The sequence below is a fragment of the Homarus americanus genome, unplaced genomic scaffold (genome assembly GCF_018991925.1).
Source record: "Homarus americanus isolate GMGI-L3 unplaced genomic scaffold, GMGI_Hamer_2.0 scaffold32583, whole genome shotgun sequence".
Lineage (NCBI taxonomy): Eukaryota > Metazoa > Arthropoda > Malacostraca > Decapoda > Nephropidae > Homarus > Homarus americanus.
This window is the reverse complement of record NW_024713129.1, coordinates 8,924,428-8,948,863: the sequence shown is the minus strand read 5'-3', so window position 1 is coordinate 8,948,863 and position 24,436 is coordinate 8,924,428. Positions and strand designations below refer to the sequence as shown.

Genomic DNA, 24,436 nt, shown 5'->3' with positions numbered 1-24,436 from the left:
ATGTAGCAATGCCTCTGTAGTGTGTCTAGTTAACTCTAATAAACACTTACAGTACACCACGCTGCTTTTATTTTGACGCGACTAACATTCAAACTCTCGAAAATAAAAATGTCAATCAAAACTGAGGTGGTGGTAGAGATAGACATTCGGGGCGTTACTGTGACAGTTGTTGACGTATGATAAACATATAAGTTTGTATTTTCTTGTAATTAACATTGTTTCTTTTTTCTTTTTCTTGTAGGACGGAATGATGTTTTCCCCGACGACGTGTTTACTGCTGTTAGGTAAGATGTGTGTGTGTGTGTGTGTGTGTGTGTGTGTGTGTGTGTGTGTGTGTGTGTGTGTGTGTGTGTGTGTGTGTGTATGTGTGTGTGTGTGTGTGTGCCTTATGGATTAACCTTGGTAGTTATAAGGCTCCGGGAGTAAACCCCAAACGAAAAATATTCTGTGGAGCACCGCATCAGGCAGACATGCTTACAGAGCTCCAACAAAACCCCAGCAGCGGTATATGCAGAAGAGGTTACCAACAAGGGAACCCAACGACTACACAGGCGGACGAAGGCAATGCCTGATGGACAGGCTACTAAGGCCAAACCCGACAAACTAGGCTATCAGTAGTCCATTCCAACTCTCCCTCTTCCCAGTCGTTGCAACAATTGTGCCACTGGATCAGGAAAAGGGATAGCCAAGATGTGTGGTTGCAGCCTGCGTTCCTGCCTCACCACATAAATCAACTCACGCACAGCCATCATTCAGCTCATCATTTTTCTCATCATCATCAAAACCCTTACATTCCCAAAAGTACTATGGGGACGAACGAGTGGTGACGGGGACAGGCAGAGATGACTGCCTGGAGTCTCTAGTCACAACTCTGCACATGGGCGGCACAGATAAGATGGTCATTTATGCACTGGGATCTAAGCAGAAGTGCAATCTGGTCCTGTCTGTGCGACTGAGCAGCCCTTATGAGAAGCCACTATGCTCAACCCACAGTGGAAGAAGGCTAGAAAAAGTGCCCTAAACATAACCTGTCTAAAGAACCAACCTGACTGGGCAACCGTACCCAGTAAGGTCATCCTTGTGCGTTCGAAAACACAATCATAATCACAGATCAATGCAACAACATACTACACAACCTCGTATGGTTGCTGCAAGGAATGTCAGGACCCTTCTGGATACTGGCACAAATGATCATGTTGAAAGAAGAACTGCCCTTGTGGCAAAAGAGCTGGCTAGGTATAACATCGACATAGCAGCCATTAGTGAGTCTCGGCTATCCAGACGAGGGTTGACTCACAGAACTGGGGTCAGGGCTATACCTTTTGGGGGAAGGGTAAGCCTGCTGTAGAGAGAAATTGCATTTTTGGAGTTGGCTTTGCCATCTGGTAATGCATCTTACATATGCTAACTGAAATGCCTGTTGAGATCAGCGAGCGCCTCATGACGCTCCAAGTCCCACGGAATCACTCATGTCATGCCTTCTTCACCAGTACATACGTCCCAACACTGGATACAGAGGATGGCGTAAAGGAGGCTTTTACGCTGACCTTGGCAGAGTGCTAACCTCTAACCCCAGAGAAGATAAGGTTGTGTTCCTTGGTGACTTCAATGCCAGAGTTGGCAGAGATGCTAACATTTGACAGGGTACCATAGAGAGAAATGCAAGTGTAATTCCAACGACCTACTCCTCCTCAGCATGTGTGCTACACACAACCTCACGGTCACCAATACCTTGTCTAGGCAGGCTGACAAGTTCAAGGGTATGTGGCAACACCCACGATCCAAACACTGGCATCTCATTGACTACATAAATGTCAGAGAAAGAGGTCGCCGAGATGTCCTCATCACTCGAGCTATGCGTGACTGAGACCACTGCGACACTGATCATCGTCACGTCAGAGCCAAGCACTCACTTCATGTCGCTCCAAAACGGCAAAGGCAGCAAGCCTCCAGAAGAGGTTTTAACACTAAGTGTCTGGAGGATCCACAGGTAGCACATGCTTTCAGAGAACAGCTCGAATATGGGCTGATAAACAACTCGACAGTGAACAACCCAAATTCCAGTGCCGAACTGAGTATTCTCGACGGTGTAATGACAAAAACCTGTAGAGAGACCCTCGGCCACATCGAAAGAAAACACCAGATCTAGTTTGATGAAAGTGAACCGGAAATCAATGCACTCATCGATGATAAACGTGCTGCTTTAACTGACTGGCAGAACAACCCTCAGTCTTGGACCAAATTCGATACCGCAATAAGAAAGCTGTGGCCCAGCGCTAACTTTGCAATCTAAAGAACGACTGGTTTAGAAATAATGCATGTGAAACTCAAATACTTCCATCTCATCACAAGATGCGCGAATTTTTCAGTTCCACTAAAACATTTTATGGGCCAATCACTCATGGCGCAGCCCACCTCCATTCATCAGAAGGTAACTCCCTATTTAAAGACGAAGAAGGCATTCTTCAGCATTAGAAAGAGCATTACCATTCGCTGCTCAACCGAAACACTGATGTGGATGTCCTGACTACCCAGCAGGTCCCTCAGCATCCAGAGCTGACCCACCTCAGCTATCCTCCATCCCTGGATGAGTTAGCTACTGCCATCAAACAGATGAAAAATAACAAAGCCTCAGGGCCTGATGGAATCCCAGCCGAGGTGTATAAAGCAGGAATACCTCTGCTTATCAGCTGTCTCCACTCTCTCCTGGAGAATATATGGAAAAAGGAGGAAATCCTCCAAGCTCTCAAATACGCCTCTATTGTCAATATTTATAGAAACAAGAGCGACCCGCCAGACTGTGGCAACTACTGTGGGATTTCGCTGCTGTCCGTAGCTGGCAAGAATATCGCCCGAGTCGTCCTAAACAGATTTCTTCCTGAGGTGGAAAGCTTCCTCCCAGAATCTCAATGTGGCTTTAGACCATCACGTGGCACCACTGACCTGATCTTTCCTGCCCACCAAATACAGGAAAAGTGCAGAGTACAGCGTCATGACCTGTATATGGCCTTCATCGACCTAACCAAGGCCTTCGACTCGGTCAACAGGGAAGCCCTCTGGCGGACCCTCGGCCATTTTGGTTGCACACCAAAATTCATTGCCATTGTGAGGCAAATCCACGATGGCCTGAACGGCAGTGTCCCGCCTAATAGCACCCAGTTTTAGTTTTCCCCATCCAAACGGTGGTAAAAATAGGATGTGTACTGACACCAACTGTCTTTTCCATTTTCTCGGCTGCCTTCCTTACTCGTACCAGTGCCAGATGAAGGGTCTTTACAACATAAGACGACATTGTTTCCTTAAAATTGCTTGAATGTATGAACCATGGGACTGGTGAATCTAAATGGATCCAAACTACAGCTACACATATGAAGAAGTTTGGACTAGACTATCTGTACAAAGTTGAGACAAAAACAGCGCTTCTTTCCACCCTGACGGACAGTTCCCTTCGATATCACAATACCGACATATCCGCCTAAAAAAATTAATTATAAAATTATTTATCTTCAACACTGCCAAAGTGAGAGCTCTTGAACACATACACACCCTACAGACTGATGATAATATCACACAGGCCATATACATTGATGGGTCTCTTAACACCCCTTGTGGGAGGGCTGGAAGTGCTATCGTTGTGACTCAACCTAACGGTAATACAATTGAAAAAAAAGTTAGAATTAACAACTGGGTATCCACTCTACAAACTGAATTAGTTGCCATACTCACAGCTATCAAATTCATTGAAACCACTGTTACTGACAGTCTCATCATCACTGACTCTCTATCCTCACTACTTGCACTTGTCACCCTCAACTCAAGTTTTCACGAGCTTGTCTCTGAAGCCAGACACAAATGTGCGTGTCTTGTTGACCGGGGTATCAAGATCAAACTGTTGTGGATCCCCTCTCACATAGGCCTCAAAGAACATAACAGAGTTGATGCCCTCGCCAAACTCACGTCTAACAAAGACACTGTTGAATACAATCTGGGTCTGTCAAAAACAACCCTTAAAACTGTAATTAGGAAGGAGCTTATTGATGAATTTGACGCAAGTAGACAAGTGCAAGCAGGCACTAGTCGATCCATAGGTTACCATGATGAGATGTATCAAGTGAAACATGTATATGGAGCAAGTAACAAGATCACTAGATTAAAAGATGTTGTAACCGCTAGACTAAGGTTAGGATATAAGTACCTCTGGTAGTATGTTCCTCAAGCAGATGTGAACAAGACTAAATGTAAAGTGTGTGGTCAAACATATGGCCACATACTTAAACACTACGTCCTCGACTGTGTGAAGATAGAACCTTTTAGGGACAATTAAAATAATGATTGGTAGCGAGACATAGGTCACATACAGGAGGCACCTCAAGGCACACGAAAACTTTCACCAATGTATTCTACGCTCCATCCTCCGAGTTCGCTGGGTAGACAAGAGAATATACGCCAGTATTCTCACTGACACCAACTGTAGGAGCATCGCTGGCTACCATTATCCATGAACTACATTGGACTGGCCATGTTACCCGCATCGACGACAGTTGACTGCCAAAGTATCTACTTTACAGTCACCTAATGCATAGTAAATGTAATGCTGGCGTGCAAGTGAAAAGGTATAAGGATAGTCTTAAGAAAAACCTGAAAAAGTGCCAAATCGACCCCATCACCCGGGAGACGATCACTCCACATCGTACATCGTAACGTTTGGAGAGGCACCACACGAGATAGCCTGACTGCATACCGAGGCAGACAAGCGCCAACGCCGGAAAGACGCTTCTGCTGCCCCTCCCGCACTAGATGTAGCCCTCCACACGTGCCACATATGTGGACGACCCTACCGGTCCCGTATCGTCCTCTCTAGTAACCTTAGAGTTCACCAACGAAGATGACATCTTTAATAACTCATATTATTGTATCATAGCTGGATGATCGTCATACTCGATTCCGAGCGACAGCAAGGTAGTAGTAGTAGTAGTAGTAGTAGTCGTAGTAGTAGTAGTGTGTGTGTGTGTGTGTGTGTGTGTGTGTGTGTTGGCTTTATACAGTGATTCTCTCAATGACCTGAGGTGACCTGTTCTTGCAGGGGCGATGGGTGTGGTGTCTGGATTGATCATTGGTGACGAGGGTCCTCCTGGTGTTGCTACTGAGAAGACCCCCGTCTACTTCCCAATCCTGCCTGGAGACTTCAAGGTGAGAACTGGCTATTTTTACTAAATTCTTCTTTTATTTTGTTTTGTGTTTTGGTTGTTGTTATGTAACCTGTGTATGTGGCCTAATGTCTGAGACCTGCTATGTAACCTGTGTATGTGGCCTAATGTCTGAGACTTGCTATGTAACCTGTGTATGTGGCTTAATGTCTGAGACCTGCTATGTAACCTGTGTATGTGGCCTAATGTCTGAGACCTGCTATGTAACCTGTGTATGTGGCCTAATGTCTGAGACCTGCTATGTAACCTGTGTATGTGGCCTAATGTCTGAGACCTGCTATGTAACCTGTGTATGTGGCCTAATGTCTGAGACCTGCTATGTAACCTGTGTATGTGGCCTAATGTCTGAGACCTGCTATGTAACCTGTGTATGTGGCCTAATGTCTGAGACCTGCTATGTAACCTGTGTATGTGGCCTAATGTCTGAGACCTGCTATGTAACCTGTGTATGTGGCCTAATGTCTGAGACCTGCTATGTAACCTGCTATGTAACCTGTGTAATGTCTGAGACCTGCTATGTAACCTGTGTATGTCTGAGACCTGCTATGTAACCTGTGTATGTGGCCTAATGTCTGAGACCTGCTATGTAACCTGTGTATGTGGCCTAATGTCTGAGACCTGCTATGTAACCTGTGTATGTGGCCTAATGTCTGAGACCTGCTATGTAACCTGCTATGTAACCTGTGTATGTGGCCTAATGTCTGAGACCTGCTATGTAACCTGTGTATGTGGCCTAATGTCTGAGACCTGCTATGTAACCTGTGTATGTGGCCTAATGTCTGAGACCTGCTATGTAACCTGTGTATGTGGCCTAATGTCTGAGACCTGCTATGTAACCTGTGTATGTGGCCTAATGTCTGAGTCCTGCTATATATTGTTTCGTTTAGTTATCATCATCTACCCCATATAACCTAATAGTTTTAAGTGTGTAGTCTCTTTGTAAATGGAAAATTAATATTTGGTCATTTTGCTGAAAAATAACTTTAACTTGTGTATCGTGCAGGTTACTGTGATAATGTTTATTTTAGGGTTTTTATAGAGGTGCACAGGAACTTAGTTACGGCCGGAATCCCAGTTTGTTCAAAGTTCAAATTCCGGGTAGAACAGGAACTTTATTTAAATTTGAAATACAGGCAGGGTATATCTTTCTAACTTTCTTACAAACTTTATCACAGAGAAGCACCAGAATACATTATGTAATTTGATCGGAATTTTCCTAAGATTTAAAATTTGATACAAAGGGGAAGATATGAAATACAAAATAGAAAATAAATCAAAGCAATAGAAGTTTTTTTTTTTCACGATGTATTACTTAGAAAGAACGGTCTGTAGTGCCCTTGAATTTTATATACTTATGAACATGCATAATTTCTTTAAGGTACAAAAACATTAATACAAAAAGTGAAAGGGATTGGAATTTTTAACTGAAAGCACGATCGCTGATTCATAATACAGTAATGATTCAGTTTTAAACCCACTGAATCCACTCTAAACGATTTTATCATGAATCAGTAAAATCATGATTCAATTCGATTCGGATTCCCTTTTAGGTCTGGTGCAAATAATAATGGTGGAAGAAAGATGGTGGTCACGAATAAACTGTTCCGCTTATTTTTTTTTTTTTTTAATTTTGGTGAATTCTGGTTCCAGATGGAACTTAAAAGTTTGGTTCCGATACATCCCAAATTATTAGCAATTAGGAGTGTCTTCAGTTACAATACAGTCCAAACTCACCCTTCTGCTCTCCATAGGACTTCGGCATCAAACTGGGCGGTAGCGGGAAGGGTAGGGTGCAGAAAGTTGACATGCCCGTCACCACCACCAAGCCCACCACCACCACTGACCGTCTACCCATCAATCTTGACGGTGTCATCAGTCACGTCGCCCTCGAGGTAAGTCCTCCTCGCGCTATTCTCCTCAGAACCCTGCTGGTACCTTTAGGACGGTAGGTCATGATGCTGATTACAAGTTTTATTTTTCTTTCAGATTAAATTAGGTAAATACGAGTACAGTGTAGTTTGTCGGCATTATGGGTAACCTTTTTTATTTACATTTTACTAAAAGTGTCGCTCGTCTGTTACGGTGACTTGCCTGTGTCAGCTGTTATAGTTGAGCAGCCTCGGTCACAAGATGATGCCTCACCTTACGACGAATCATATCACACTTTATGGATGACGTGTCTGTGTAAACCATGTAACTCAGAACGATGATAATACGGTGACTTGTCGTATCGTCAGTTACACATCATGTATGTACACTATATTAAGTAATGCTTAGTTATGTAGGTGGGAAAACAGTCCAGTCAAGACGATGGTAGATCATTCTAAGCTACAGTACTTACATCACCTTATCTCTTACAGTATAAACAGTCGGTAACTTCAGTTAATACGTTGATTACTTATAATTCTCCCCACCAGTCGGTGACGTAGTATACTTACCGGATCACAAATTTATTACCCGTGACGTATTTCCTTTATGGTTCACTGAATCTTAAACTATTTACATACCAGGTACCAGATAATTACAGGCACATAGTGAATGTACACGAAAAGGCACGAGTTACAGTGAACAGCTCAAACAGCACACTCAAACCATAGAGAAAGCTATGTAGGTCTGGCGTCAGGTTGAGATACTCACCCCACGGCGTCACCCAAGTTCTACTGGCGTTACGCATACCTTCAGCCTAAGTTAAGGTAGTCAACATACAGCATCAACTTGTGGCTCTGGGCGTCACGTCATGCATTACAAACAGGTTAAGAAAATGCCGTACATATATATTTTCTCCTCTTTATGTTAGTGTGTATGAACTATATGACAGTCTGGTGGAACTATCTGTATGTATTAATAGTACTACTAACTTACGATGCTAGTCAGGGAAGATAAATACTGTAGCTTTACTGGAGTACCCGGGACCACCAGATTTTCATCCTAGTATGATAGCCATTCCGCCACGGTACACAATCTGCTCTCAGCTCATCTGGGTTGGGTTCCTGAACTCTCTGGTCTACATTAACCTATTTTTTTATCTGATCTCGCTTGTAAAACCTGGCCTAAACTCGTGAGGTTTAAATTCACTTAATCTTAGCTCCATGGGTCTAAACTCGCCTGGTCTAGACTCGACTGGTCTAAACTCGCCGGGTCTAAACTCGCCTAGTCTAAACTCGCCTGGTCTAAACTTGCCTGGTCTAAACTCGCCTGGTCTAAACTTGCCTGGTCTAAACTCGCCTGGTCTAAATTCGCCTGGTCTAAACTTGCCTGGTCTAAACTCGCCTGGCCTAAGCTCGCCTGATCTAAAATCACCTGGCCAAAACTCACCTAATTTAAACTCAACTTATCTAAACTCACCTAATTTAAACTCAACTGATCTAAACTCACCTGACCTAAACTCACCTGATCTAAACTCACCTGGTCTAAACTCGCCTGATCTTAACTCGCCTGATCTAAACTCACCTGGTCTAAACTCGCCTGATCTAAACTCTCCTGGTCTAAACTTGCCTGGTCTAAACTCGCCTGGTCTAAACACGCCTGATCTAAACTCTCCTGATCTAAACTCACCTGATCTAAACTCACCTGGTCTAAACTCAACTAGTCTAAACTCACCTGGTCTAAACTCACCTGATCTAAGCTCGCCTGGTCTAAACTCACCTGGTCTAAACTCACCTGGTCTAAACTCACCTGGTCTAAACTCACCTGATCTAAGCTCGCCTGATCTAAACTCACCTGGTCTAAACTCACCTGATCCAAATTCGCCTGGTCTAAACTCACCCGATCTAAGCTCGCCTGGCTAAACTCACCTGGTCTAAACTCACCTGGTCTGAACTCACCTGATCTAAACTCACCTGGTCTAAACTCGCCTGATCTAAACTCACCTGGTCTAAACTCACCTGGTCTAAACTTGCCTGATCTAAACTCACCTGGTCTAAACTCACCTGGTTTAAACTCACCTGGTCTAAACTCACCTGATTTAAACTCACCTGATCTAAACTCATCTGATCTAAACTCGCCTGATCTAAACTCGCCTGATCTAAACTCACCTGGTCTAAACTCGCCTGATCTAAACTCACCTGGTCTAAACTCAACTGGTCTAAACTCGCCTGATCTAAACTCACCTGGTCTAAACTTGCCTGATCTAAACTCGCCTGATCTAAACTCACCTGGTCTAAATTCATTTGATCTAATCTAACCAATATTTTTTCCTACAGCCAGTGACGAAGCCACCTGGGCCTTCCTACCTGACTGATTCCTACTACTACATCGACGACCACACGCCGCTGCCAGGGTCCGTGGAACAGTCTGACGAAGATCTTGGTCATGGCGACCTACCTGAGCTGGACAGAGAGAGCGAGAACCAGGTAAGTGACACATAGGCAAGAGGTGTGTGTGTGTGTGTGTGTGTGTGTGTGTGTGTGTGTGTGTGTGTGTGTGTGTGTGTGTGTGTGATATTGGTAGTGTTTATTTAGCTCGAAAATTACAGATACAGAGTTTATAATAATAACGATATTAACATAGCTGAGCCAATTGAGAACCTGAGCTCTCTTGAGGGCACCTGATATATATACTGTACATTTATTTCAAGGAAGTGTGTGTGTGTGGGAGAGAGGGAACCCCGTATGTTAGTATGTGAAGGATAGGGGGGAGTAATGTTTCATAGAAAGAAGGGGTGTGTCCAAGAGAGAAAGCCGAGGAAACAGAGAAAAATAGACAGTGACGGATGGTCTTACCTACAGCGGTCACCCTCCACCCGCATCCCTGTGTCATTTAAAATTTGCTGTTTGGTAGCTTCTGAAATAAATAACAATATTCGTGTGAGTGCTTATATATATATATATATATATATATATATATATATATATATATATATATATATATATATATATATATATATATATATATATATATATATATATATATATATATATATATATATACACACACACAGTGTGTTCCGTAAACACCTTTCATAAGCCAAGGGAGTATTCCTGAAGCATAAATAAAAATAAATGACTAAATGACCCAATTGTCAATTCTCAACAGTTCGGAGCAGAACTCTGAACATTTGTTCTAAATGTTAATACCAGCACAAATCATATGGCATTATTATTGTTGATAAACGTCACTAGCAACAGTGGATCTACACCCCATATACAGTAGGTTTCATCACATTCCCACCAAACCTGCCATGTGATGTAACTCCGAACTGTTGAGAATTGACAATTTGGTAATTTAGTCATTTATTTTTATTTATGCTTCAGGAATACTCCCTTGGCTTATGGAAGGTGTTTACGGAACACACTGTATATAAAAATAATTTATTTATTTATATCTAATATATCCATACTCCCACAGGCACTGCAGAGTCTGAGGCCCCTCACCTCTCACTCCTTCGGGGAGAAAATGCCTACCGCCCTCGCTCTCATCGGCCCCATACGTACTCGCGCCCCCAGCACGCCCACGCGAGCCCCCAGCTCACCCACTCAAGCCCCAACTATTCCCACACGCGCTCCAAGACTTCCCTCACGTGCCCCACGACCGTCCACACGTACTCCAAGCCCACCCACAAGCATTGTAACCCTACCCACACGTGCCCCACGCCCATCCACAGGTGCCTCACACCCGCCCACACGTACCTCAAACCCTTCCGTTCGAGGTCCGGCCCGCTCCACCACCTATGTTCCACGTCGCACTACGCCCGCTCCTCCTCCTACTCCCTCCCGCCGAGTGTCTCTCCCACCTCCCACCACCCCCGCCCCTCCCACCCTCACTACAGCCATCCCTAACAAATTCGTCAAGCTTAGACCAGCATACACGCCCATCCCTACCCCCCGACCTTCCACCGTCCCCACCCGCGTCCCCACCACTTCACGGAACCGGGTCAACTACACCCCTCATGGTTCCTCCCGTCACACCTCCCGCACCCCTACCCAAGTCCCTGCCCGAGTGTCCTCCCGTGCTCCCTCCCTCGCCCCAACCCATACTCCTACCCACGCCTCCACCACCAGACCTGCCACCGTCAGACTCATCTCCAGAAGACCTAAGTTCGAGTCCTCCCGCCTGAGTGTCGTGGAAAAGGACGATGTCCAGAGACCCACACCAGCACCTACGACCGCTTACCGCACGCCCACGCCTCCTACCGTGGCTGTCACCACCACCACAAGCAGAAGCTACAGCAGGAGAAGGCCGTCAGCGAACTCAACTCCCCGCCGACAGTACTTGAGCTCTACAGGGAAAAACAGGCAGGCGTCGCCAGTGTACCGCACGTCCACCAAGGCGTACCGTGCACCCTCCTCCCTGTACCACGTGAGGGGTCCCTCCACCACCACCGTCACAGCACCAGCACAGCCTGACTTCGTACAGTCCGGTATGGATCACCCGTTGTCTCATACTGCTGCAGAAGTTTACTAATATTTTGTTTCTTATTATTCATAGAAGTAAGAAGAGACAGACAGCCTTAGTGTTGGGGAGGATATTAAGTGTAGAATGTCTAAGACGTCAGCATGAAGGGTACACTACTTCTTCCAACTCTTCTTTATGGATGTTAAATTATTTTATTGAGGTACATTGTGGTCAGAGTATAAAGCAATGGGAACATAATATGTTAAAGGAACTAAAGACAACATAATGGGGCAAATTAAAAAATATGTGTAGTTTAAGCATCTGGTGAATGTTGATGATTAGAAACTCTGAAATATTTACAACAAGGAAGTCTTTAAGTACTGAGAGAGAGGAGGTCTATTAACCCTTTCACCGCGTGTTACGCACTTGACATTTTATTCTGGCTACCACCAGACCATTTTATTTGGCTCCCGGTAGAAATTAAGAGTTACATTATGGAAGATAGTGACAGTGAATGAATAATCTGTGAAGACTCAGGACTCATTTATTAGTTCTACCTCATCCAATGACAACAAAACTGATGTGGACACATCTTGCTTTCGAAAGAAGAATAAGGAATATAGACATCAAGTTTACTGACCGGTCACCATATTGAACAAATAGCCAACCTGAAGAATCTCCACCACCAGCTTATTTCACCTAAAGAATAACCACGCTAACCTAACCACACCTAACCTAACCTAACCTAACCTAACCTAACCTAACCTAACCTAATCTAGCCTAACCTATCCTAACCTAACCTTCAGGTGACCCGAGCAGGTTAATACAAACGCCTTATAACTCACCATACTATAGGTCTCAGAGCTTTGGGATATGAATTAAATATTTGTAATTCTAAAATATTTCTATAAACTTGTTTGTTTGTGTATTATTTTCAAACATGAGAGAGGACTTAGAAGGCGATCTGATAAAGAAAAAATGATTAAGACTTCATACATAATATTGGAAGAACAAATACTTATAATGTATACAGCCTTAACAACATCAACCTAGAGAAGTCGACTTGTGAAAGAGACTTAGGGGTACTTGTAAGCCCGGACCTACGGCCTAGAAAACAGTGCGTTAATGTTCGAAATAAGGCAAACAGAGTATTGGGTTTTATATCTAGAAGTGTAAGTAACAAGAGTGCAGAGGTCTTATTGCAACTATATCTTGCGCTAGTCAGGCCGCACCGCGATTATGCGGTCCAGTTCTGGTGCCCCAATTATAGAATGGATATAAATTCACTAGAGTCGGTGCAGCGAAGAATGACAAAAATGATTCCGGGACTTAGAAACCTTCTATATCAGGATAGGTTAAAGAAACTTAACTTGCGTTCCCTAGAAAGACGAAGAGTGCGGGGAGATATGATAGAAGTATTTAAGTGGGTGAAAGGAATCAATAAAGGGGATATAGATAAAGTTCTTATAATATCCGAGCAGGATAGGACTCGGAGCAACGGATTCAAGTTGGATAAGTATAGGTTTAGGAGGGAGATAGGAAGAAACTGGTTCACAAATAGGGTGGTGGACGAGTGGAACAAGCTTAGCAACTTTGTAGTAAGTGTGGGAACTCTGGAAAGTTTCAAAGGAGGCTAGATAGATTCATGGATGATAGAGAGTGGTAGTAACTCTCGACAGGAGCTGCCATGCACAGGCTAACCGGCCTATTGCAGACTCCTTATTTTCTTATGTTCTTATGTACACTATACACCTACATGTGTGTGTGTGTGTGTGTGTGTGTGTGTGTGTGTGTTATTGTAACCCAAATTAGCTTGAAGCTGACCCATGCTGTTAACCGTATTACAGTACTCTGTTACTGACTATAACCCATCCTCTTGACCCACAAACCGTCACCCCTTCCTATGAATTCTTAACCCCCTTTACTTTAACCGCAATCCTTCCAGGTGACCTTCTCCACCCCTCCTAGGCCATGGTCACTCCTGTTGACCATGACCCCTCCTGTTGCCTCCTCTCCCCCCTCCCATTTGCCTGTGACCCCTCCAGCTAATCTTGCCCCTCCCGGCAGACCAAAACATCTACGTGCCAGTGGAGTACGACGAGGATGCCATCCCCGGGGAGGCTGGCGTCGACTACCCCGTCTACGCCTCAGTGCCAGATACAACCTTCACTTGCGAAGCCCAGCAGCATCCAGGCCTCTACGCCGACGTCGACGCCCAGTGTCAGGTCAGTGATATAGTTCTCGGGAAGGTCAGTGCTACAGTATCAGACCAGTGATATAGTGCGAGGAAAGGTTAATGCCGGGTTAGTGATCTGGTGCCAGAAAGGGAAGATCAGTGCCACAGTGCCAGGTCAGTATTATAATAAGTCATTGTCCTTCTGGGTTGAAATAGTAGGACTTAGGTTGGGTCTTGCCGGAGAACAAGTGTTTGTAATAAGTGGGATACTGAATTTGTCTTAACGTAAATTGTTTTGTTGTAATAGTAGCAGGCGGGGAACAGTGTGCAGCAGTAGAGCTATTTCTTGTATATGAGTAATTAAGTCTTGCAGGTATTAAGTATTCTTGTGATAAATATATGGTTATTAATCTCCAGTAGAGTTTGTTAAGCTATGGCCAGGTTTTTAAAACGTGAAAAATAACTTGCAGCAAGTTCTGTTGTAAAAATATTTCGATAGATAGATAGTAAAACGTCATAAAAGTTATCATTTGTTCAGGGTGTATATAAATACTGTAGGTATATAAATAATGGTAAACAAGAAGTCGATTCAACCAAAGATAGCCTAAGAAAGCCAAGAAAAGCCTTAATTAATTTTCATTACTTCCATGATCACATTGACACGACAAAGTTCATTACTTCTTGTTCCCGGTGACTTGGTGAGTGTTCTTCATGTTTACATCACGATAACACATTCAGTAGCTGGTGCATATGAAGGAAGGGGTTTAACTATTACAAGGGATAAAGGAGGTGGCAAGACAGATTTGCACTCCACTAAGACTCGTTTTTAGGAAATTTCTGGATTAAGGAAAAGCGCCTAGGGACTGGAAATCAGCTAATGTCACCTCAGTATGCGAGAAAGAAAATGTGCAGCACAAAACTACAGGCCAATCATCCTAACATATCACATATATGCAAACACTCTGAGAAAATTCTGAGGGACGCTATCATCCAGCACCTGACGGAGCACAGTCTTATCTAAACATCACAACACTGTTTCATAAAGAGAAAATCCTGCCTGACAAACCTCCTCACTTTCCTTGAAGCGGTAACAGACGACGAGGACTAAGGTTTACCAGTGGATGTGTTGTATAGTTCATGTATTTGTCTAAGTACTTTGCCAAAGTCCCACCTACTTAACTCGAGAGTTTTATCTCTCAAAATAATTTAAATGTTGTTGGAATAGTGTAATTACTAACCTTGTGGTCATAAACAGACTACATTCAGAATGGAAGAAGGTTCTTTGTGAGGTACTTGGAGACCCACCTTGTGTATAATCTACAATTCTACATTAACGACATCGATGAAGATATATCAAGCCACAATGTCAAGTTTGCGGACTACACGAAGACATTTAGGAAGGTAGCAAACCAGATGATGTCAACCATGCAAAAAGATCTGTACGAGCTGTTCAAATGGTCGCAACACTGGCAAGTGATTTTTAACTTTACAAATTGTAAGACTGCACGTAGGATACAACAACCCTAATCACAACTATCATGGTAATAACACTTTCCTGGATACTGTTGATATGTCGGGTAGATATTAAGGTTTCCCCCCAAAATCAAAGATGTAAATAATCTCATCGATTATGACCCTGAGCTGCATGATCACTAAACCTGGCTGGGGCACACAGTGTTAGCTGTAGCTTACAAACATATATATATATATATATATATATATATATATATATATATATATATATATATATATATATATATATATATATATATAACCACAAGGAAGAAAACACAAGTTTATCGTGTATATATATATATATATATATATATATATATATATATATATATATATATATATATATATATATATATATATATATATATATATATATATATATATATATAATTTTTTTTTTTGATGGGGTTGCTGAACAAACTTTATGCATTTTCTGCAAGAGTAACACACAGTTGGGCTATCATGACAAAGGGTTGCACTCCAAATGAAAATAACAGGATATTAACTTAAAAGAACTTGTCAACAGCACACACAATGGTCGTGCCATGGCGAATCTACAAAAGCACTGTGATTGAACTACAAAAATATATACAAAAACCTGAAAGAGTTTGTAGCGACTGAATATGCGTCTGAATGTATTAGGTGAGAATTAAACGGATTAATTGTTGTCCTTGAAAAGCATGAAACAGGGTTACCGGCAGAAATATGAGTCGAATACTTATTCTCTTTCAAAAAGTGAACCTTACTCTGCAAAAGGAAAATGTGAAATTATTGACAGCCACATCATTGCTGGAATTCTTGGAAGAGTTCATTTGAACACTGTTTAGGAAATTAGATCGGGTCGAAGATTTTGCAAAGAATACAATGTCACGCATAAGCCAGTGTTATCAAAATGAACAGAAACGTGAGAGATGTTTTGATGAGAGTACATCACCAGACGAATCATTTACCGACTCCCCGTGTCAGATTTTCAGAGTGAAAACCTTTACAGTCTTTAAAGATAAGCTGCTGACATCTCTTGAACAGTAACAACGTAAAGAAGCTTTATTATAGAGAGATAGCTGATGATTCTGCATTTATAAGATGTTTCTTAGACCAAAACAAAGAGCATTTACAAACTATAATCATTCATTTCCCATCAAAATATTAGGATTTTGATTCTGATTCTGTTGATGAATTTGAATTTTTTTATAACTTCATGATCCGGCTGAAAGAGAGGATGGATTCACCAGTATCAATGTTTAGGTTCATAAGGGTTCAGAATTTAGACTCAACTTTTCCTGATGTCATTATTGCCGTAAGAATTTTCCCGTCACTGCATCTCAGAGTGAGTGAAGCAGAACGTAGCTTCTCAAACATGAAATTAGTGAAGAATGAAGGGCGAGCTACACTGTACCAAGACAAGGTGAACTGCCTCACCATTATGTCCATAGAAGCGATCTCACAGGCGTGACTGACTTCTATGATGGAATATCTCAGTTTGCTGTTATGAAAGTGCGAATGAGCAACTTTTAACTGTACATTTTTTTTTTCAAATTATAAGACAGAGAAATTTTAGTTACAAATATAGTGTCTGTGTTATGGTGATCTTACGTTTAATTATTTGAATATTTGTGTAATCAAGTTTTTCATTCACCTTATAACGAGTCTATATTTAAACCTGGAAATTTCTTTCTTCTTTATCAAGTTAAAAACAAAAAGGCGGGGGACTTGATAATAAAGTGGCCGAGGCCCGAGGTTGTCATAACGCGAATCTGCTGTTCATAAGGAAAAATATCTATGTGTTGTGATAGATACGACACTGAAGGCAGCACAGCAAGTGGGAGTAGCAGTGAAAAAAATCCAACCCAGATTAAGGAATTATAAGTTGTACCTTCAAATACAAAGACAAGAAAATGCTCCTTCCACTTTATACGTCTCTCATATGTCCCAGAGAAGGTGCAACACAGAGCGACTATAAGATGATTCCTGAATTATATTATCTTGATTAGTCCAGTAGACTGAGGGCCTTAGGACTAACAACTCTTCAGACAAGACACAATAGGGCAGATCTCATTGACATTAAAAATCTTGAAAGGAATGGAAAACACGAACCCGGGTCATTTCTTCATGATGTCACCCACCACCAACACAAAGGGTCACAACTTGAAACTCGCCAAGATGTCACGCAGGACGACTATAAGGAAGTACGCTGTGGAGTAGAGAACAATACTGGGCTTGAAAATAAACCTTCACAAGACTCAAGAGTACTGGACAGATCCGTCACAGGCCACTGATCCTCTTAACTCAGTGTGGCTACCTTTTGTTGGCGTGACTATTAGGTAAATAAGGTAAATATCATCTGCCGGTCGCTTAATTATAACTGTTTTTTTTTTTTTTAATTTCAACCACATCATTTAAGGTCTGTCGCATTTCCTTCACATTCACCCCCCAAAATATGTATTTTAAATTCTAGGGTTTAGAAAATACAAGTTTTTCAGTTGAGCAGTTATATATACTGCCAAGTATATCATGGTTACTTACGTTCTCTCTCTCATTTCCATCGTTTTCTGTTGTTCGTATTCCCTTCTCTCAGTAAGTCCTCATAATATTTACCTAATTCACCGACATAAAACCAAAAACCTTTTCATATTGGCTTTAGGCTTCATTCCTATACGTTACCATACATCTTTATTCTCCCATAAGTCTTTCACTAGCTTATGTCTTCATACTTAATTCCTTTCTTCATTCCTTGTTCTCTCTTTACACGTCCTCATATTCCATCTTTACCTTCTCTTTCTCATAAGTGTAATCTTCTTAATTATCAGTCATTCCTGCAATGTATTTCCTGGTATTCTTTTGTTTTTTACCTCTCCTCACTCCACGTTCCCTCCAACAGACGTTCCACATCTGCCAGGAGGACGGACGTCAAGACGCGTTCCTCTGTCCCAACGGGACGGTCTTCAACCAGCAATACTTCGTGTGTGACTGGTGGTACAACTTCTCCTGCGACCACGCCTCTAGGTTCTACTCCCTCAACGCCCTCATCTACGAGCTACCAGACACAGACAAATACTCCCGGAAATAATAAGCAAATTTTAAACTAGACTTAAAAATATATATACTTTTACATATTTTGTATTTTTTTACTCAATTACGATAGAGTTTCGTGTTCCCAAACGTGCACTGTGCTTCATCATTCAGTAATTAGAATTCGGTAGTGAGTGAGACTACAGGGAATGTAACCTAAGTTACTTGTGTATTATTCATTGTGTACATGGAGTGATAATTATAGTTTCATGTAAATATATGAAGTATCTATTTTTTTACATTTGTATATAAAGATGTAGGATGGTGTTTCGATCAATCCGAGTGTGTAATTCTAGGAATCTTCCATATTAAAATCCTCCATAGTATTGACACCCAAAGGCTTCCTGCCACGTCTCAGTCATTTATATATAAATCCACATCAATGTAAGTAATACTAAAAAAAAGAAATATTTTAGATATCCAAAAAAGTTTGCCATACATACGTGCCTAGATGTAGGATGTCTTAGCAACGGTGCTAGTCAGGTCTCGAGCGTTCACGACCCTCTACGATTGGCAGAGAAAAACCCGATTTTTCTTTCTCTGGGAGTCAAATAATTAATTTTATGAGTAAATGTTGGCCTCAAGGCGCTTGGATTGATTTCGTCGAGTCATCAAGCTTGAAAGTGGTAGAAGAGAGTCTTTTGTTAAGCACGAACCTTTCTTTAGTCTTCCTTGGGCGATAGCCTGACATCTGCAAATTCTCTTTCACGAGTTCGTGTAGATGATGGAGGTCTTGTGTGGGGAGATAGTCAGGACCTGAGGCTGAACACGCTGGAAGAACATTGAACTTGTGATATTTTATGAAGTTCTTCATATCGAGGCCCGAGTGTCAGTATCATTCCTTTCACTCTGAAGCTTTATCGTGTATACACCTGCTTCATTAGAACACCTGTAGCCTTTACCTTAAAGAATAACTTTCAGGGTATGAACAATCTACATATATTTAGGGTCAATGAAGTTTAATATTTTAGGACCCGAGTTCGAACTTATTTGTTAAGCAGAATCTCGCCAGGTAACAGACCACCAGGATCCTGGCTGCCCAAAAAAATTTTTGTATAAATAAAACGCTTTTACTCCTCCTTGGCTTGTCCTGGTGGGGTGCTTCTCACACCTTGTCTCGCTGTTACCACTATAGGAAATGGTGTGTAATTTCTTAATCTGTCGGTCAACAACAGAAGCTCAGTATCGTAGCTCAGTTGTGTTGCCTCTGAATCTTGTCTGGTATATTCTTGTTCTTATTTATTTTTGGTTCTGGGGCTTAGATCTTTATTCTTCGATTTTTTTATAAGTGATTAATAATCACTAAGGTTTTCTGTGTGTCTCTTCCGCACTCATTATGGTATAGTGTTTAGTTCATTACCATCTTGGGTAAATGCAATAAACGACAAGTTTTTGCTATTTTAACTCCTGAATCCGTGATCGACTTGTCGTACTTTCGATAGATGACTTAGCTAAATCTAAGCTTCTTTTCCTGGTATTCTTCTTGAGTCTACCCTCCCTCATGAATGTGGGCGCAATGAAGGTGTAGGTTTAAATAATATTACTTGTATATAGTAAACAATTTCATATATATATATATAAATATATTGTGCTGTATAGGTAGGTGTGCGTGAACGCCTCATCAATATCTGTGTATTTGGTCAGTTTTCTTGAGCCTGTGAGCTGCAGTGTATAACACAATACTAGGGAAAATAGATACAGTAAGACGGTGTACTTGTCTGTATCACGTGACTTCATATACTTAGAAAATAAAATGCTTAGACTAAATTTTGTACTACACGAGACGTGTTGGCTTATGCACAAAATTAAAAATATCGATAACCCCCAAATTAAAACTTTCATGAAGAGTCACATAAGAGGTTCAGTGTAAGCACAGTACGTTTTGTTGGGTGTGTGTAAAGAAAATTATTATAGTATTTATGGGCGTAAGAATCAGTTATGCCAACTGTGAACCCTGGAAGTTAAAACAAGAACAGTGTACAAACGTTCAAGTGTTGGCGAGTGTACCTCAGAACACCTTAAGTTTTGCATATGTAAAGTTATTTATAGTTGGAACGGCACTAATTTACCAGCTCATAGGTACGCTATAACGTCTTCTTTACACCCAACCACAGTGTCGTGCTAACTTATATAACTTTGTTTCATGGAATGTGCATCATGACTAACTCGTTGATCTTGTGTAATATGGAATGAATCTTGTGTTATAATAAGATGAATTTCTATGCATTTAATTATCTAAGTAATTTTGCCTCAAATGTACCATAATTTTCTGACTGGCAAAAATCAGAATGTCATAGCTCATACTTTTATTCCTGACGACCTGAATTGATAATTAATTTATTGTAAATTTTAAAGTACTGTTGACTCTTGTTAAAATTATTTAATCTATGATAATATTCCTATTTATCTTCATAATTACCTGTTATTATTTATTTCATATTAGAATCTTTTAAGTTCTCTAACTATATGAATTATCCATAAGTTTATAAATTATATTTATTCTACACTATAGCAACTCCAATTAGTAATACTTGATGAAAGTGGTCCGGCCTTAACAGTTACCAGACGAAATTTCTCCATAGAAGATACACGCTTTCTTACCGCGAGAAACAGAGTAAAGCGTTTTACGTCACATCACTCCGACGATTCTTGACGTTACTCTGCACCTCAGCTCCGGCCTCCACCTATTTGTAAATTTTTCAAGTCGGCCGATGATATCTTTCAGACATTTTTTTTGTTCTTTCTCCTGAAGATGATTTTTATTTTATTTTTTTACAGAAGAGTGATCAAATAGATGCCTCACTTTCTTTCGTCCGACACAACGAAATAAAATAAATCTTTCCTGAACTGGCACGAAAGCATTTTAAGTGATTTAAATTATTGGCGCCAGTGGTGCCCAAATCAAACATTCTGTAGCAAGTAACACATATTCTTACAATGTAACATTTCGTTCATAAAACGAATAAAATTATCCTGCCTGACCTAACTTAACCTAACCAACCTAAAATATTACATTACTTATTTTGCTCTTCTAAAATATAATAAATTCATTTCTGGCGCCGGTGACAAGGCAGGTCTTCCTCCACCCATTTCATACATCAAAAGCCAGTATTTCACAAAACGCTCTATTTTATTTATTTTTTTTTTTTTTGTTTCTCGAGGTAAGAAAAATTTTGTTTTCAATGGAGAAATTCCGTCAGGTGGCTGCTAAGGCCAGATCGCTCTCAAGTATTACCCTTCAATTTCTATAATTTATTTATTTTATATGAACACTTCTTTGGACCCGAGTCGGTTCTTCACTATCTTAAAATAAAAATTTATACACTTTACTTGAACAATTCCCACACATACATACAATATATGGCTGGTACACCCCAACTCTCCGCGACCATATTTTTGTCTCCATATTTTGAGAATTTACGTCAAATATTACACATGGGAGCAAATGTTAAGTGAATAAAATGATCATTAGTGAACCAGTGTTTTATTATCCTTCAACAACCTCGTACTGATGAACCACCACTTCCCTTAGACCAAATTTACTCTCACTGTCAGCCATAGGAGTGACTTCTCTTTAATATATGTAAATAGTTATTAGTTGAGATTTAGATGAATGTACCAGATGATATAATAAATTATTGCACTTGAACAAATAAGTCCTGTAAGCGAGTAATGTTAGTAAATACAATAGTCATAAATAACTTTAAATTGATAGAGATGGTATTGATAAAAATCATTTAAACTAAAACTTTCTTTACGACTAATTTGATCATCGTACATGTGCAGATGGGTAGTTCAAGATAAACCAAACATGATTAAAGGAAAATATGAGAATTTTGTCTTAATAATAGGGCAACGGCCTAGGTTAATATGCGTGCATGCTGGGTGGGGGGGTTAGTACTGAGTAGCCAGGTGAGAAACAGTGTTACGTATTGACTAGTGAAGGTGAGAACGACTAGGTGAGAAGCTCAGGGAATCCTTCTAGTTGAACAGGTCACAGGACGTATACTGCGTGACCGGAAGATGTGTGTTTACAACTATTTTTCTCAACCCAGAGCTGAATTAACTTTTCCTAACCCACGTCCTTAATAGTGTATATTAAACAGGACCCAGACGACTATGGAATCCAGTGGACTTCCCATTTTTAGTACCTCATTGTGTGTTAATATACAGTAGGTAATGCCTGCTGTTATTAATAAATTTTACCGTACGACATACTGCACCCCCAAGTATTATTAGATGTTCCTGAAAGGCAGATCCGAGTTAAACAAAACACACCGTAACCTGTGACTTGACGTTGGTTTTTACCCCTGCCTGAACTACCCAAGTACTAGGCTGTCGTTACCCAGCTCGTGAACGCCTGACTCCCGGATCTGGTTTGGTACAGCAGCATAGAAGCAGTTCCCACATAGTTGTCGTGTGGTATAGATGTGTGTGTGTGTGTGGGAGACCTCTAGGAAGGCTGTGCTGCTGTAGGAGTCCTCATCCGGATTATCCCTCATGCAGCACTATGCAGGTGAGAAGACTAAATAATGTATAGTTACTGTAATTATGGACGTTGTATAGGTGAAGATGAAAACTTCTTCATGGGAATTTTGGAAGTCAGATTATTTTTTATCGAAAAGTAGAACTACTTTTGAACAACTTGCATTGGTAAGCCAATGAAATACTTCTAGTTTAAAGTTGGGCCTAACTGGTACAAAATTAAAAAGTGACGTCTTGTTGATAAGGGTTTTTAGAAAGTAACAGAAAAAGCAGCGTGTATATCTTTTAAGTGAGACAAATAGCGGTCTGGGACTGAAAAAAAAAGGTATGGGAAACCTGAAGCTCCGTTTTTTGTAGGATTTGCCAAAAAATGTTTCACTTGTTGAATTTAAATCCAGAGTACATTACACTATAAACCGAAAATAGTGTATAATGACGTAGGATGCGTATTGCTAAACAAAGCTACTTTACGAAGGCTGAAGCTGATCTATTAATGACTGTAGTGTAGACAAAAGGTATCAACCGAACCAAGGACAGCATAACCAAACTAAAATTAATCAGTGATCGACAGGTTAGGTTCGGACGCTTTGTTTCGTTGGTTGTGTTACCAGTTGTCATTAATGTTAAGCCCGTTGTCACGCTGAGAGGAGACTGTGGTTCTTTGTATGCACTCTGCACAATTTCACAAGTTTCTTATAAATTAATTCTTGTGTCCTTCACCGAATTTTAATTCCTGAAAACTAATTCGAAAAAATAATTAGAGCGTAGTGAACACCTCCTCAACTTTTACCCGAATACTTCGTTCCCACTAAGGTTCGGACGTATGAAGGTGTGGCCACTTCAGAGCAGAACCTAGTATTTTGTCGAGATCTTTACAGGAATATTCGCTTTAACGCAATCCCCGTCAGGAAAACTGAAAAAAAAAAAATAGTGTGGACCTTGGAAAATAGCGTTATAAGTTCCCATACTTTTACCTTTATCCTCTTCACCACTGATCTGCTCGTTAGCTGCTTGGGCGATCGGTCACGTCTCTGATTACTTTTCCTTTTCTTTTATCCTCTTCACCAAGAGATCGGCTTGCTAGCCGCCCGGGCGATCGGTCACGTCTCTGTCACGCACTGTTGGCAAGTACTGGGCATGCACCGGCTCCTGAATGTACCTAAACCCGCTCCAGTGTTGGTCAAATCTTGTCTTGAAAGAGCTCACACTCGGTGCCGTCACAACACTCTCTGGTAGATTGTTCCAAGAGTTTACAACTCTCACTCCGAAAAAGTTTGCCCTCACAGTTTTCTGGACTTGCGGCTTCTTCAACCTAGAGCTGTGGCCCCTTGTGGGGCGAGCGTCCGTCAGCTCCAAGTAAGGACACTCGACTGAGTAGCTGAGGTGCCGAAGTGCAGGTACCAGTCTGGTGGCCCTCCTTTGAACATTTTAAACCAAATGAGTCCCAAGCATATCTCGGGGACCAGACGGGGTGACAGTACTCCAGATGGGGAAGCACTTCACTCTTGAAGATCGTTACGAGGGACGGACCTTATAAGACCCAATAATTCATTTGCCTGATTTACCTTCTTCTCGCAATGGCCCGAGAACTTCAGCTCATTATCAACATACACACCTAGGTCCTTCTCACATTCAGTCTCAACTAGTGCAG

At 41.3% G+C, this 24,436-nt stretch overlaps 1 protein-coding gene across 1 annotated transcript; it reads left to right on the top strand.

Moving 5' to 3' along the window:
* Window positions 1-249: 249 nt before the first annotated feature.
* On the top strand, window positions 250-21,776 carry LOC121866578 (DNA-directed RNA polymerase II subunit RPB1-like). The gene is made up of 7 exons (XM_042366353.1): window positions 250-284; window positions 5,084-5,190; window positions 6,959-7,099; window positions 9,410-9,559; window positions 10,554-11,565; window positions 13,608-13,765; window positions 18,110-21,776. Exons 1-7 carry the CDS (start codon window positions 251-253, stop codon window positions 18,296-18,298), a joined length of 1,791 nt encoding a protein of 596 aa, XP_042222287.1. The 5' UTR covers window position 250; the 3' UTR covers window positions 18,299-21,776.
* Window positions 21,777-24,436: the final 2,660 nt, after the last annotated feature.